General features: G+C 36.9%; 1 protein-coding gene across 7 annotated transcripts in view; it reads left to right on the plus strand.

Moving 5' to 3' along the window:
* The window catches only part of RGS7 (regulator of G protein signaling 7), a 588,090-nt gene that overhangs the window by 358,665 nt on the left and 214,597 nt on the right, over positions 1 to 14,828 (plus strand). For all 7 annotated transcript variants that reach the window (XM_089311631.1, XM_089311636.1, XM_089311637.1 and 4 more), the window contains exon 4: positions 2,632 to 2,682. In XM_089311631.1, coding sequence (XP_089167757.1) covers positions 2,632 to 2,682 — 51 coding nt within the window. The remainder of the gene's footprint in view (positions 1 to 2,631; positions 2,683 to 14,828) is intronic.

Raw genomic sequence — 14,828 nt, forward strand, 5'->3', positions numbered from 1 at the left:
AGGGTTTGGGCTTTGGTAGTCTTGAAGAGGATTTGAAGAAGCAGAGCTTTGCTTTGTAATGGATGTTACCAGGAAATGGGGTAGATTCTGTGCTTACACATCTCAGTACATTTTATCTATAGGAGGCAAGACTACAAAAGACCTCAGTGGTCAAGAAACAGCAGTCATTAAACTGGCAGTTAATCAACTCCAATTAAATTGACACTTTCAGAGATGTAATGAGCATACACCTGTGATAGAAATATCTAAATCTAGTCTAGGAAAGAAAGGTTTCTATTCCTTGGATGAAAAGTAATTTCAAATTATGCCTCTTTATATTTTCTTTTTGAAAGCGAGAGGGAGAAAGATTTTAACTTTCTCAAAAAATTGTAATAATTATGTTCTCAATAAAAAAAGATATAGTCCTACAACCAATGTTTATCTTCCTTGAAAGAATGGAAAATTTCTGATGACTGCTCAATGTTCCCCAATAGATGTGCAATCATGAAAATGAGTGGAGTACCTAGAGGTAGTGCATAAGATTTGGGCACCTGTGATCAGTTTTGGTAAAGCAACATTGCATATATGTTTGAAAAAGTGACTTCCACTTTGCCATTTTTAAAGGGAAGATCATGCCTCCGAACCACTTAGAATGTAAGGATGAACACAACATGCCCACACTCTTTTGCCTGGGCTCCTTTCCTTCCTACCTCAAAGCTGCTTTTGTGGAATTTCCTTTACTACCTGGATAAGTCAGTCTTCTCACAGGCATTTAAATCTATGGCAACTGTAAAAGGAACAGCTATGAAAGAATACCATTTACATTCAATACTTGAAGTATTTTAAAAATGAATGAGTATTGAAATTAATATTTGTGTGTTTCCGTAAGTTTCAGAACATGATTGACAAGTTTTATAATCAAGTTTATTTTGACATTTATGTTGAACTATTTCAACTGAAATAGCTAGGATCATTTTGCCAATGTAAACATAATGCATATTACAGATCTCTGAGGTAAATAGGTAGCAAGTTTAGCCAGTCTCCAATGGTGATTGAAATGGAATCAGTAGAATCTCAGTTCACATTGGAATTCCATTCATGTAACCATGATATAGCTTACTTTGTATACATGATGATTCACATGTATATTTACAATTTTAGATAGACATGAATTATGATGAAAACCAAATTGAAAAAATTGAATAATTCAAGCCCATCAACCTCTTCCTAAAACTACAATTTCTGCTCATAATTGCAGCCCTCTATTCATCCAGTCCTCTACCCTGATGACATTGACCTCCCTTTTGTCCTCTGGTATTTGTCACCCCTATGCTCAATTTGTTATATATCCTGTAACAAGTTGTTTATTTTGTTTCTCTTTATTTTACACTGAACTACAGAAGGACCTAATTCCTTGAATCTTGGATAAGAACCAGTAGAAATCTTGATTGCCTCACTTTTTCCTTGCCTAACCCAAGGCACTCTACATATATTGCTACTAAAATCCTCTAAACTTGCTTTCATAATGTCATTTTTGTTGAAAAACATTGCATGTCTCTTTCTCTGCCTGATAAAAGAAAAACATCAGACTCTTTAGCCTTGAGTTCAAGGTCTGCTGAAAAGCACTCTGAACTCATTACATTAAAGTTCCCACTATTCCCAGCACCAGTATACAGAAAGCGTGCAATAAATGACTTCTATTTATTGTTTTCCAGCTTGTAACTTTTACATTGGCACTTTCAAAATTATGTATTTTAATATTGTGTTTTCTCAGACCCTCTCTCATCTCTTCTACATGAAGTGAAAACATATTCACTTTTTTACTCATCACATATTATGTACTCACTTGCCCAAAAATATTAAAGATGAATTCAATGCCTTGCTTCAAGGTGCTTACTTTAGGGATTTAATTGAATAGACAGCTATGACATAGAGTAACCAACACTACGATATGATACTATGTGGATTCAAGTGAAGTTCCAAGGGACGTGTTGAAAACTTCATGGGCAAAAGTGAGCAAAAGCTGTATAGTATCAATGAATATTGAGTGTCTTGAAAATAATGAAAAGACATTTCAGCTTGTGAGTGTAATACTATATGACACAGAGGTTTGAGGCAAAGGGGCATTCAAAAACAAAAAACAAATTTGGCTTGGCTGACAAGTAGATGCAAAGAAGAGACAGGGACAACCATAAATGAGACAGAAACCACTCTATCAATATTGGTTATGCCATAATACAATATTCCATTATGTCCCATTTTCCTAGAAAGAAGAGACCTGTAAAACTTAAGTTGAGCAAGAAATATACCACTTGGGATAACTTTGAAATAAATGTAATTGAAATATTGTCAGAATTAAAAACTTGGGATGAGTTAAACATTTATTTAGTGAATGAATTGCTTTGTCTACTAGTAGTGTTTTAAAACCTTGTTTGTGTTTAAATATTTTGTATTTAATAATTTACTAGTTTGCATCTTGCCTTACTGAAAAAATATTCTCACTCAATGTTTTCAGTTCTTTATCTATAAAAGATCCTGTTTTTCTAACAATCAAAACAGTTCTTTTAAATGTGAGTACCAAAAATGGGCAGTTGTTAAAGTTCACATGAGTAAACAAAATATTCATATGTGTTTGTGTTTTTCTCTTTCTAGGGTCAGACATTGTTCAGTGGTTAATAAAGAACTTAACTATAGAAGATCCAGGTAAATGAATCACTTTCCCATTGTTGGATTTTTTTCTTTATGTTTTTTAAGAAATATATTTTCTTAGGGACATTTAATATGGCAAACAAGTAAATATCCTAAATTATCATTGCATTTGAATTATGTAGGTAGCATTTATACAAATTTTATGGCAGTTAACATAGTAAACCATAAGTTAATATGTTTTATACCTTTTTACATATTAAGTGCCCCATTTGCATTAGACACAGGTGATTGGTAGTTATTAGATATATACATATATATATATGTGTCCATGAATAATTCTACATATAACAATGACTATGAACAATGAAATTTCCCTTTATAAGATACTTACAAATAAAGATAATTAATGTATACTTTTGCTTGAACCCCATTTTTGAGACAGTGTTTCATGTAATTCTGATTCTTCTATCATGCAGACACAGCAGTGTGGTAGAGTGTGTGTGGTTTTTAATGCTCTTCTGTAAGTCAGGAACTTAATCATTATGTTTATTTTGCAGCAGGAGAGCCGGCTCACATTTTTGCATGGCCTGGAACAAATTCCCATATATTAGATATTTAATGACTTTTTTTTCAAGTATAATGTAGAACACTTTTTATGCAGCAAAAACTCACATCACCGGAATAAAAATGAGATGTATATCATTTAGAGAAAATAAAAAGCTGAGAAGCAAAAGAAAAAATACCTTATGGAAAACAGATTATAATGACTGAAAATGGCACAGGAGAGAACATCAGTGTGCTAACCTCTACAGTACGCCATTCTGTTGATTAGACAGGAATTTAGCAGGTGTTTTGCTTCTGACTCTGCATATTATCAATTTAGGATCATTTAGAAATAAAAGGAATTCAAGGTATAAGGTTTTTACTGTTTCCTCCTTTTTAGGTAGCTTCTTAATACCATGCCATAGAAAAATGCAGCTGAAATTGTGTATATAAAGGCTTATGTACACTCTTAGTCATTTGGTGCCTGAGCTTTTAAATTTTTAACTTTTCCTAGCAGATTAAATGGGATTAAAAACAAGTAATGATGAGCGTTATTGCCAATATCATAGTATTACTAAGTGAAAATAAGATACAATTATGAGGATTGGAAGCTACACTCTTAAGTTTACATCTCAGTAGTATGAATTTTGTAAACTACAGCAATCAATAATGAACCCAGAGCTAAAAAAATAGATTGTCACAATGACTGATAACCAGAGAACTATTGATCTGAAAAAATATTACAGATCAAAGAGTGAAGTGGATGTGTAAGAAGGTTTATCTTTGTATCTTAAAGACAAAATTTTATTAAATGATAGTCTGAGAAACCAGAAAAATATTTATAAGCATAATAGCTAGTAAGAAATACTCATTGTTTGTAATTATGTGAGATCTCATTTTAGCTATAATGTGTATGAAAAGCTTACTTTTTTTTTTTTTTGCTCAACATTTTAAAAAAGCTTCTTAGTTTCCTTAAAGAAGGTATATGAAGAGATGGTTATGACAGGTTGAAAAGTTGGTTTTCAGTGTGTAGGGTTTGTAAAAATCAATGAATTCTATACTAGATCCTAAGTGTTCCTAAACATCAATGATTACTCTGAATAAAAACCTGCTACTTTACAGAGTGCACATCAACAGGATACTGAAATTGGGAACAAAGTGTGGACTCAAACTCAAGCACTTTTTATAACAGATGTTCGGATCATAAACAGGGTCTTAATCACTATGCCTGTTGCTCACCCCTTATTATTTTCAAAAAATGTTTTTTGTGGTGCAGTGTGTTGAGCCATACCACTTGGGACATCCACATCTCATGTTGGGGGCCTATTCAAGTTTCAGCTGCTCTCCCTCTGAACCAGCTCCCTGCTAATGCACCTGGGAACGCAGTAGATATGGGCCAAAGACTTGAGAATCTGCCTCCCATATCGAAGACCTACATGAAATTCCTGGCTCCTGGCTTTGGCCTGGCTGGACCCTGGCTCTTGTAGACATTTGGGAAGTGAACTAGTAGATGGAAAATCTCTCTCTCTCTCTCTCTCTCTCTGTGTGTGTGTGTGTGTGTGTGTGTGTGTATCCCTCTCTATCACTCTGCCTTTCAAATAAACAAGTCATTAAAAAGGTATTTTAACTAACTCATTTGAAAACTCTAGCATTTTCCAAGAATTAAATAACTTTTTTTTAATTTCTGAGCCTTTGAATATTTGCCAGTATCATTTGTGGCCTGTGTATGTCTTAACATCTTGGCTAGCTATTGAATAGAAGAGATAAACTTTCCACTTTAAAGTACTATAGTAAATTGATTTACTGTGCTCGTGCCTTTCATATTCTGAAAAATGTGAAAAATATTAAATTTCTTTACATATGCCTGTACATATGTACATCTATGCTATTTTAAGCTTTTTTTTGTTCTGGCTAGATACCTATAATGTCTTTTCTCTCAAATGCAATACACAAGTAGGCCATATTTATTTCAGTGTTTATTTTGTTGTTCACTTATAATGTTTGGTGAATGATTTGTTAATTTTTTTTCCGTTCAATAAATTATTTTCTATTATTTTATATATGTATCATTTTCTTCAGTCATAAAATGAATACAGTAATGACATCTATTACACAGTACTTTCTGAAGGATTTAATAAGTAATACAAAGAAGCTAGTGGTTACTGAATCTTTTCCAAAGTAGTTGCTCGGAAACTATTAACAATTGTAGTTACTTTTGAACTTCTTTTGTAGTCATTGTACCTACTTATTTGCCTATTTGTTATTTTCTTTTTTTTTAACTTTTATTTAATGAATATAAATTTCCAAAGTACAGCTTATGGATTAGAATGGCTTCCCCCCCATAACATCCCTCCCACCCACAACCCTCCCCTTTCCCACTCCCTCTCCCCTTCCATTCACATCAAGATTCATTTTCGATTCTCTTTATATACAGAAGATCAGTTTAGCATACATTAAGTAAAGATTTCAACAGTTTGCTCCCACACAGAAACATAAAGTGAAAAATACTGTTTGAGTACTAGTTATAGTATTAAATCTCAATGTAGAGCACACTAAGGACAAAGATCCTACATGAGGAGTAAGTGCACTGTGCCTATTTGTTATTTTCTACTTTATTCTTTGAAACAAAATTTACTGATGTATGTTAGTCTATTCTACTCCTTGAATATAATCTTCCTCTTTTTAATTGTTTTCTCTCTTCTCCAAATACTTCATTCTAGATTGATTAACTTTTTCAGTTTATACACATAAGCATTCATTTTTATTTTATTCACAGTCAGTTCAGCTGATAGGGATATATCTGTTACTATATGCTTAACTTTTCATTATCTTTATTTTCTCCAATCTATTTATTTCTACTTGCCATTTAGCAAGTTCTCTTCCAATCATGTGTTATCTAATAGTTATTTTTCATCTCTTATTTTATTTATCATGTCATTTCACATTAATAATTTTAAGGGTGCGTGGCAGATATTGTTATAAATTGGCTGTTGCCACGGCTCACTTGGCTAATCCTCCACCTGTGGCGCTGGCACCCCCGGTTCTAGTCCTGGTTGGGGCGCCAGTTCTGTCCCGATTGCTCCTCTTCTAGTCCAGCTCTCTGCTGTGACCCAGGAAGGCAGTGGAGGATGGCCCAAGTGCTTGGGCCCTGCCCCCACAGGGGCGACCAAGAGGACACACCTGGCTCCTGGCTTCAGATTGGTGCAGCGCTGGCCATAGCGGCCATTTGAGGAGTGAAACAATGGAAGGAAGACCTTTCTCTCTGTCTCTCTCTCTCTCACTGTCTAACTCTGTAAAAAAAAAAAAAAGATATTGTTATAAATTTACTTCATGTTGTTTTATGTGCTAGAAATATTTGTGGAATTTGCCCTGTGCGTATTTCCAAATTTACTTCTCTAAAAGGAGGGTGTCTATCTAGGCCTGATTTTTAGTTATTGACCAGATGGATGGATTCTCCTTGGATAACCTATTTACATAGTTTCTCACTTTTGCACCTGGAGCTAGAATACCATTTAATAAAAATTTGCAATGATATGTTAGCATCTCAGCAGATTGAGTATAGCAGGGAGTGAGATGCAACTTTTTATTTTTTATTTTTTTGACAGGCAGAGTTAGTGAGAGAGAGAGAGAGAGAGAGAAAGGTCTCCCTTCCGTTGGTTCACCCCCCAAAGTGTCGCTGTGGCCAGTGCGCTGCGCTGATCCGAAGCCAGGAGCCAGGTGCTTCCTCCTGGTCTCCCATGTGGGTGCAGGGACCCAAGGACTTGGGCCATCCTCCACTGCACTCCTGGGCCACAGCAGAGAGCTGGACTGGAAGAGGAGCAACCAGGACAGAATCCGGTGCCCCAACTGGGGCTAGAACCCGGGGTGCCAGAGCTGCAGGCGGAGGATTAGCTAAGTGAGCCACGGTGCCAGTTGTGAGATGCAACTTTAAGCGATCCTAGCCTTAGGTTTGGTTTCATTTCAATATCATATTGTCTTTGAGTGTGACAGTTTCACAGTGATGCTTTTCTGTCCTATGTTCATTTTTGTTGGTTGCCCAGCATACCACGATGCATGCTTGGTTTCCTCTCTCATATTTGCTGTCCACTGTGGAAGAAAACTATCCATATTTGCAATTTTATTGTCACCCTACTTCCACTGCTTTTGGTATTGCTGATCCCTTGTAATGAATGGCATCCATCCAAAGTAGTGTGCTGCCTTCTTTCCCGTGTACTGCCTTTCGCAGCCTGGCTTTGGGGGTTTGTTGCTAATCTACTTAGAATCTTTTCTGCTTAGCACTGTGGTGTTGTCTCAGGAGAGCTCTGCAGTCTGATCCCTTCGATTGTACAGTGATAGACTTTGGAGGCATGTGCTTTGGTACCTTTCGTAATTTTAGCTCCAATGCAAGTTTCAATTTGTGTATGGCATTGATAGTTATAAACCTTTTGTTGCCATCATGCCAGAAGTTGACATTTTTATCAATGACTTTTAACCATATCACTAAGAATCTAGAAGGTATATATTGTATTTATATTTATATATAAATGCAAAACACAGAATCAATTTCATTGGTCTTATAGACTATAGTTGATAGTTTAAACACAATGACTACTTTGATTTGACAGAGTTGAAAATTGAGGTACATCCATTGTTGGATAAGGGCATGGGGTTGTAAAAAAGAATTGAAACCCTAGTAAACACATATACACATTATGCTCTATATCTTCAGGTTTCTGCAGAAAAACAGAACCAAGAAGTGTGTGTGTGTGAATGCATGTGTGTGTGTGGGGGGTGTATGTGTGTGGAGAGGGGAAGATTTTAAGGAATTGGCTCACTCACACAATTGTGTGGACAGACAAATCTGAAATTTTCAGAGCACCCTAGCAGGCCGGAGACCTAGGCAAGAGTTGAAGTTTAAGGCATTCTTGAGACAATTTCCCTCTTTCTCGGAGGAAGTCTGTTTTGTTTTTCTCTAAAACTTTCATCTGATGGATTGAAGCTCTTTACACGTCATGGAGGACAATCAACTTTACTCAAAGTCTGTTGATTTAAACTTTAATCTCATCTAAAATACCTTTTCAACAACACCCAGATGTGTTTAACAATGAATATTTATTTTTTAATTTTAATTTTTTTTTTTTTATTTTTGACAGGCAGAGTGGACAGTGAGAGAGAGACAGACAGAGAGAAAGTTCTTCCTTTTTCTATTGGTTCACCCTCCAATGGCCACCGAGGCCAGAGCGCTGCAGCCGGCGCATCACGATGATCTGAAGCCAGGAGCCAGGTGCCTCTCCTGGTCTCCCATGTGGGTGCAGGGCCCAAGCACTTGGGCCATCCTCCACTGCACTCCTGGGCCATAGCAGAGAGCTGGCCTGGAACAGGGGCAACCGGGACAGAGTCTGGCGCCCCGACCGGGACTAGAACCCAGTGTGCTGGCACCACAGGCGGAGGATTAGCCTAGTGAGCTGCGGTGCCAGCCCAACAATGAATATTTAGATACAGGAGTCTACCCAACATGACATAGAACACTTACCATCACACATTCACTGGGAAGTGTATTATCTGTCACCAACATCTGCAGTTGGTGGTCTACCCAGTTGCTCCCATGATGTTCCCTGTTCCCAGAGCTGTTCCCTGTGTTTTAGCATTCTTTCTTTGGCCAGGCTTATTGTGAGGGAAAACAGCTGGGCAAGTGTTATATTTCCAAAGCCCCTGGGGTATATTTCTATTTTAAAACTGAGAAAGTGTCCCATGTTTCCTAATGTCCTATGTTATTTTCTGTTTCACTCTCAGTTGCATGAATGTAATTATGCTGCGCTCTTATTGTTCTATGGTATGAGATTCCATCCAAGGCTGTCCAAAGCTCTTCTGCCCAAACACATGACACAGTTGTTCCTGTAATGTGGTCTTTCTGGGTCCCCAGTTCTCTTTGTGTGAAGCAAAGAACTGATGCTCTCTTTTCTTGGTGATAATTTTTTTCTTGTTTTCCTCATTTCCTGAAAAATTGTCCTATTCTATTAATTAGCTTTTGCAATATGATAAACCACCCCATATCTTTGCAGCTGAACATTAACAATCAGTTTATTTAGCTCATGATTCTGTGGATCAGCTTATCACCTTTTCCTACCTGGGTCTGCTCCTGTGTTTCCTGCTTTGCTCTCTGACACACTCTAGCCAGCTGGTGGGTGGATGATCTCAGATTTGTGGCATATGGCACTTGCGAGGCCCTCAGCTAGATGTTTCTCAATCTCTCATCCTTCAGCCTGGTCAGATTGCTTCATTACTATGGTGCTCTAAGATTCCAAGCATGACATAAGTTTCTGCTTATGTCATGTTCACAGTTGCTCATCCACCAGTGGAAAATTCCAAGTAAAAATCCAAAGGCAATAGAGGGAAGGACACATGGATGCAGGTGTATGAATAAATTGTTGCAGTAGTCTCCTGCATCTGTGTTTCCTCTACCTTTAACGCTGCTTTTCACGATGGCCTACTATCTTTAGATTAGGACCTCTAGAATCTGTTCAGTTTTTTTCCATGGGAAACCTGTTTTTTGTCTAATATCATGTCATATTAATCAGAGAGAATATCACATATAATTTTATAGCACCTTTTAAACACAGACATGAACCTTTTCCTCCAAAATTCAGCTCCCAATTGGCTTTTCTTAAGAACAACAAGTATATTTAATTTGATAATACTCAGTTTGCTACCTAATTTTATTTTTTACTTCTCATATATTGGTCTTCACTTAAGTTGCATATAAGCAAAAGAGTGGCAGAGGACACACATTCTCTCTGTGAGATCAGCTTATACATGTTTCACACTTGAGGGAGATCATACAGTCCTTTTATTTATGTGCTCAGCTTATTTCACTTAGTGTAATGGCCTCCATAACCCTAAATTTTAAATAGGTACAAAAATTTATTCCTCTAGAAGCAATACCTGTTGTAGAAACACCAGGGAAAATAGAAATTCAGGCAGATCAGTAAGATCTTTTTCCTACTTATCATCAGACAACTTGGGTATGAACAACTTGACATACAATTGAGTACCTTAACTGCTGCTGAATTAATCAAATCAATCCACTGTGCCCACTATTACACAGAGTCTGTTGTCCGCCTCCTAGGGCTGCCACAGGTCCTCTGAAGAAAGAGCACTAAATCCTGTTTAGTTAATTTAATCAGACTCCATTTCAGATGGCCTTTATCTTCCATGGATTGATCAGACTGCCCATGAGATCATAGCCCTAGGGATATAAGCAGGCTCTAGAACTGATAAAGCATAACCTGTCTCTGTTATTCTTGATAATGTTTTATGTTGAAAAGCTTTTCCAAGTCATTTGAAATAGATTATTTCACCTGATTATTGCATCAATATTATGAAATAACCAGACATTTTATCTATTTCCAGTTTAAAAATCAACAGAGAGAAGCTAGTGAGTGTGCAAAGTCACATGAAAACCTTGAAGTAGGACTTCACTTTCCTGATGCACCTGCTGTCCTTTGCATCTGTATCTGCTGCTTTTTGAACAATTATTTCAGACCTGGATTCTTTTCAGTTTTTAAATTTAATTTGTTTGTAAGGGAGAGAGTGAGAGAGAATCTTCCATCCAGTGGTTCATTTCCTAAATGCCCACAACAGCAAGGTTGGGCCAAGTCAGAGCCAAGAGCCAGGAACCCCATTTTACATGGGTCTCTTATGTGAGTGGCAGGGACACAACTACTAGGGAACACAAAGTTGGAATCAGAAATGGGGCCAGAACTCAAACCCAAGCACTTTTTGGTATGGGATGTGGGCATCCCAAGTGGCATCTTAGCTTCTGTGCCAAATGTCCATATTTTATTTTAAAATTGGTTGGTAACCATGATAGGGGCAGTCTGCATAGATGGCACATTATATGCCATATTTTGTGATAAAATAATTTATTTTCTCGATATTGATGTTGTGTTTATGGGCTAGGTAAAGTTTTTTGTTATAACCATTTCCTACATATTTCAAGTCATATGTATTATAGGTAAACATAAAATACATTTTAATGTATGTTGTTCATTCTGTAGGCCGTTGTGACAATATGAAATAATTAAAGCAAGCCCTTTGTTATTTGTGTAGCAATATTAAATCCTTGTATGAAAGCACTCAGGGTTGTTAGGGCATCATTTAATACTGAAAGTATGCAAGAAGTCATAGGTCAGAGCTATCACATAGCCTTTAACAAGATTAATTAATTTGATGGAGTTTCAAGACAATAAATGTTACCCAAACATTCACCTTAACGAAATATATTTTGTGTTATAAATAGTAGAGAAAAAACCTAACACCTTTGGGCACTTGCTACCAAACCATACACCTGCTACTACAGCCAAAATTTTATGTCTACTCAGGGAATCTTAATGTTGTTCTAATTATTTCACGTGAGTTAAGGGCAATAATTTTCTTTGTGTATTCCTTTAGTGTGTTATTAGCTTCTCAGAAAAGAAACTATTCCTTTTTGCATACATTCTGTTGACACCCATCTATGTCCATTCAGGCTGCTATTAAAGAATGTAATAGACTAAGTGGCTCAAACAGCACAAATATTTATTTCTCACTGTTCTGGAAGCTTTAATAGCCAAGGCCTAAGCATGGAGTATAGCTTTGGTGTATAGTGAGAGCCTGCTTACCAATCCATAGATAGCCAACTTCCTTCCCCCTGTGGCTGGCGCACCGCCCTGATACGAAGGCAGGAGCCAGGTGCTTCTCCTGGTCTCCCACGGGGTGCAGGGCCCAAGCACTTGGGCCATCCTCTACTGCACACCCTGGCCACAGCAGAGAGCTGGCCTGGAAGAGGGACAACCGGGACTAGAACCCAGTGTGCCGGCACTGCAAGCGGAGGATTAGCCTATTGAGCCGCGGCACCGGCCCCCCTGTGGCCTTTCATGCTGGAGGGGAGAAGGAACTCTCTAGGACCTCTTATAAAAAAAGCTCTAATGCCACTCACAGAATCTGTACCCTTGTAACTTAAGTGAGTATTTAGCCTTCACATAGGTGATTAGCTAGCTTTCTTTCTTTTTCTTTCTTTCTTCTTTCTTTTAGATTTTATTTATTTATTTATTTGAGAGGCAGAGTTACAGGTAGAGGGAGAGACAGCGAGAGGGGTCTTCCATCCACTGGTTCACTCCCCAAATGGCCACAACTGCTGGAGTTGGGCTGATCCAAAGCCAGGTGCCAGGAGCATCTTCTGCGTTTCCCGTGTGGGTACAGGGGCCCAAGCACTTGGGCCATCTCCTACTGCTTTCCCAGGCCATAAGAAGAGAGCTGGATCAAAAGAGGAGCAGCCAGGACATGAACTGGCACCCATGTGGGATGCCAATGCTGCAGGTGGAGGCTTAGCCTACTATGCCACAGCACCAGCCCTGAAGAATTTTTATTACAGATTCAGTCTTTAATCTCGTTATTGGTCTGTTTGGGGATTATTTCTTTAAGATTCAATCTTGGTAAGGTTGTGTGTCCAGAAACTTGTCCATTTCTTCTAGGATATTTTTTGCTATCTAATTGTTCATAGTATTCTCTGACAATCTTTTGTATTTCTGAAGTGTCAGTTTTAATGTCCCTATTTTCATCTCTGATTTTAATCTATTTGGGGATTATGGTTTAATGCATGAATTTTGGAAGGACAAAGACAATCAGACAGACTATATACTAGTACAATTTTTTAGAGTAATGATCTCTTGTATATTTACCATCACAAGGAAGCTTTTTTTTGGTTTGTCACTTGCATTTAAGTACTGCATGTATTTAATAAATGTATAGAACAAATGACTTTTGTTTCCTTGACTAGTATAATAATGTAGGTACTCTATACAACTAAAACTCTAAACCCAGAATGAACAATCTTCATGAAGTCTGTAATGGAAGTTTTCATTGCTGAAACTGGGGTATTACCCTGTGCATACTTACCATTCTTTCAGGCCAGCCATTTTTCCTGTTGATAGAATCTGATTCTGTTTTGAACTTCAGACTGCCTTCACTTTTCAACTCTATTGCTACATTGCACTTCCAGTGAAAAATAACTATCATATATGAAAATATTGGGTACCTACACCTGTATATACCATATGCAATATATTTTCTTCCTATTTAGTTTTTAAGTCTAATGAGGGTGAGAAATTCATATTTACTGAATGCTATCTATGTGTCTACCATGAAGTTGAGAATTTTATATATATCATTCAGTCTTCAAGGAGAGAGAGAGAGAGACTTCATGAAGTAGGTGGTACGGAAAAATTTATGTCTCAGATCATGAAACTAATAAGAGAAAGAAGCAGATTTCAAACTCAGATATATTTGGTTTCAAAACCTGAACATTTCAGCTCTATACATTACAGATGATGTCCCTGGGATCTGAGGAGTAAAGCTGAAATTCACAGCTCATGGATTGGACATGATTCCAACAGACACTGCTTGTTAGAAATCCCGTGTGTGATCTAGTCCTCCTAGTTCCTTATTTTGGTTTGTCTAGGCCAGCCACATGTCTATAGATGGCATTTGTAGAGTTTTGTGATGTCTCTCATTTTTACCTTATTGGCTTAATTTTTATGTTTTACTTGTTGGACTTGCCTACTCTTAAGGAAAACATCAAAAACAGCTGGAAATCTAATTAGAGCTTCCATCTTTTCTCTTGTATAACTTGAGTAAGCCTAATAAAGTCAGACTTCAATGGACTTTTAATTCTTTATTTAATTCTACTGAGGAACATTTCCTATTACAACAGAAGCTAATATTTCTATAATATCCCTTACCAAAACCAAAGTGAAAATTATCCCAAGACAGATGGAAAAGAGCAGCAATCCTATGACATTGTTTAATTCTTCTGGTAGGTAACTAGTGTATTTTCTTTTTTGTTTTTGTTTTTGTTTTTTTCTGGATCTTCACTTTCTTATAAGCCAACTTAGATTTTTGTCTTGAGAAAGAACTGGGATATAAACAACCTTTTGGAAAAGGATGGAAAAAATAAGAATGGAAAGAAAAAAGAAAGTAAACGGGATTTACTAAATTTAATGAGCCCTAGAGCACAGACTATCAACCAAAAATATGCCTATTCATTAGGACTGTCACTCAGAACACATCTATAGGTGATTAAATCTGTTATTCAGAAGGGGTCTCAGACAATCTGTAAGAGATGCCTGAGAAGTCAAGCTCCCTTATCTTTTATTAAAGATAACACATTATTTTTTTCACAGTTGTAGAATGAGTTCAATATTTTTTCTGTATATATATTTGAGTTAAGAACAATGCTACTCGTTCTATTTTTATGACATATTTCATGAAGCTTTTCGTTTTGTTATAACAAAGGCTGATAGCAAAAGCTGGCTACCACAGTGCAGAGAACATGAGAAGAGAGCAGACAGAAGCGTTGTAATCTAAACGTGATCCTACTGTGATACGAGTGTACCCAGCTCTTCACAATCATTCAATCACAAATCATGCATACAGATTATTGTCTTAGTAATAAAGAAATCACCTTTTTAAAATTAGTGAGTCTAAGGAGTCACAATTGTTAACATAGAATATGATTTTTGAAATGTTGAAAATTCCCCTTAAATTGAGGGAGTCATCACATCTAATAAGATCAAAATGATTTTTTTTAAATTGCAGTTGGTTGGAAATTCTTGAATTATGCAGAATTTCCTGCCTCCTGC

The sequence above is a fragment of the Oryctolagus cuniculus genome, chromosome 13 (assembly GCF_051225735.1).
Source record: "Oryctolagus cuniculus isolate XC-2025 breed Fujian yellow rabbit chromosome 13, ASM5122573v1, whole genome shotgun sequence".
Taxonomy (NCBI): Eukaryota; Metazoa; Chordata; class Mammalia; order Lagomorpha; family Leporidae; genus Oryctolagus; species Oryctolagus cuniculus.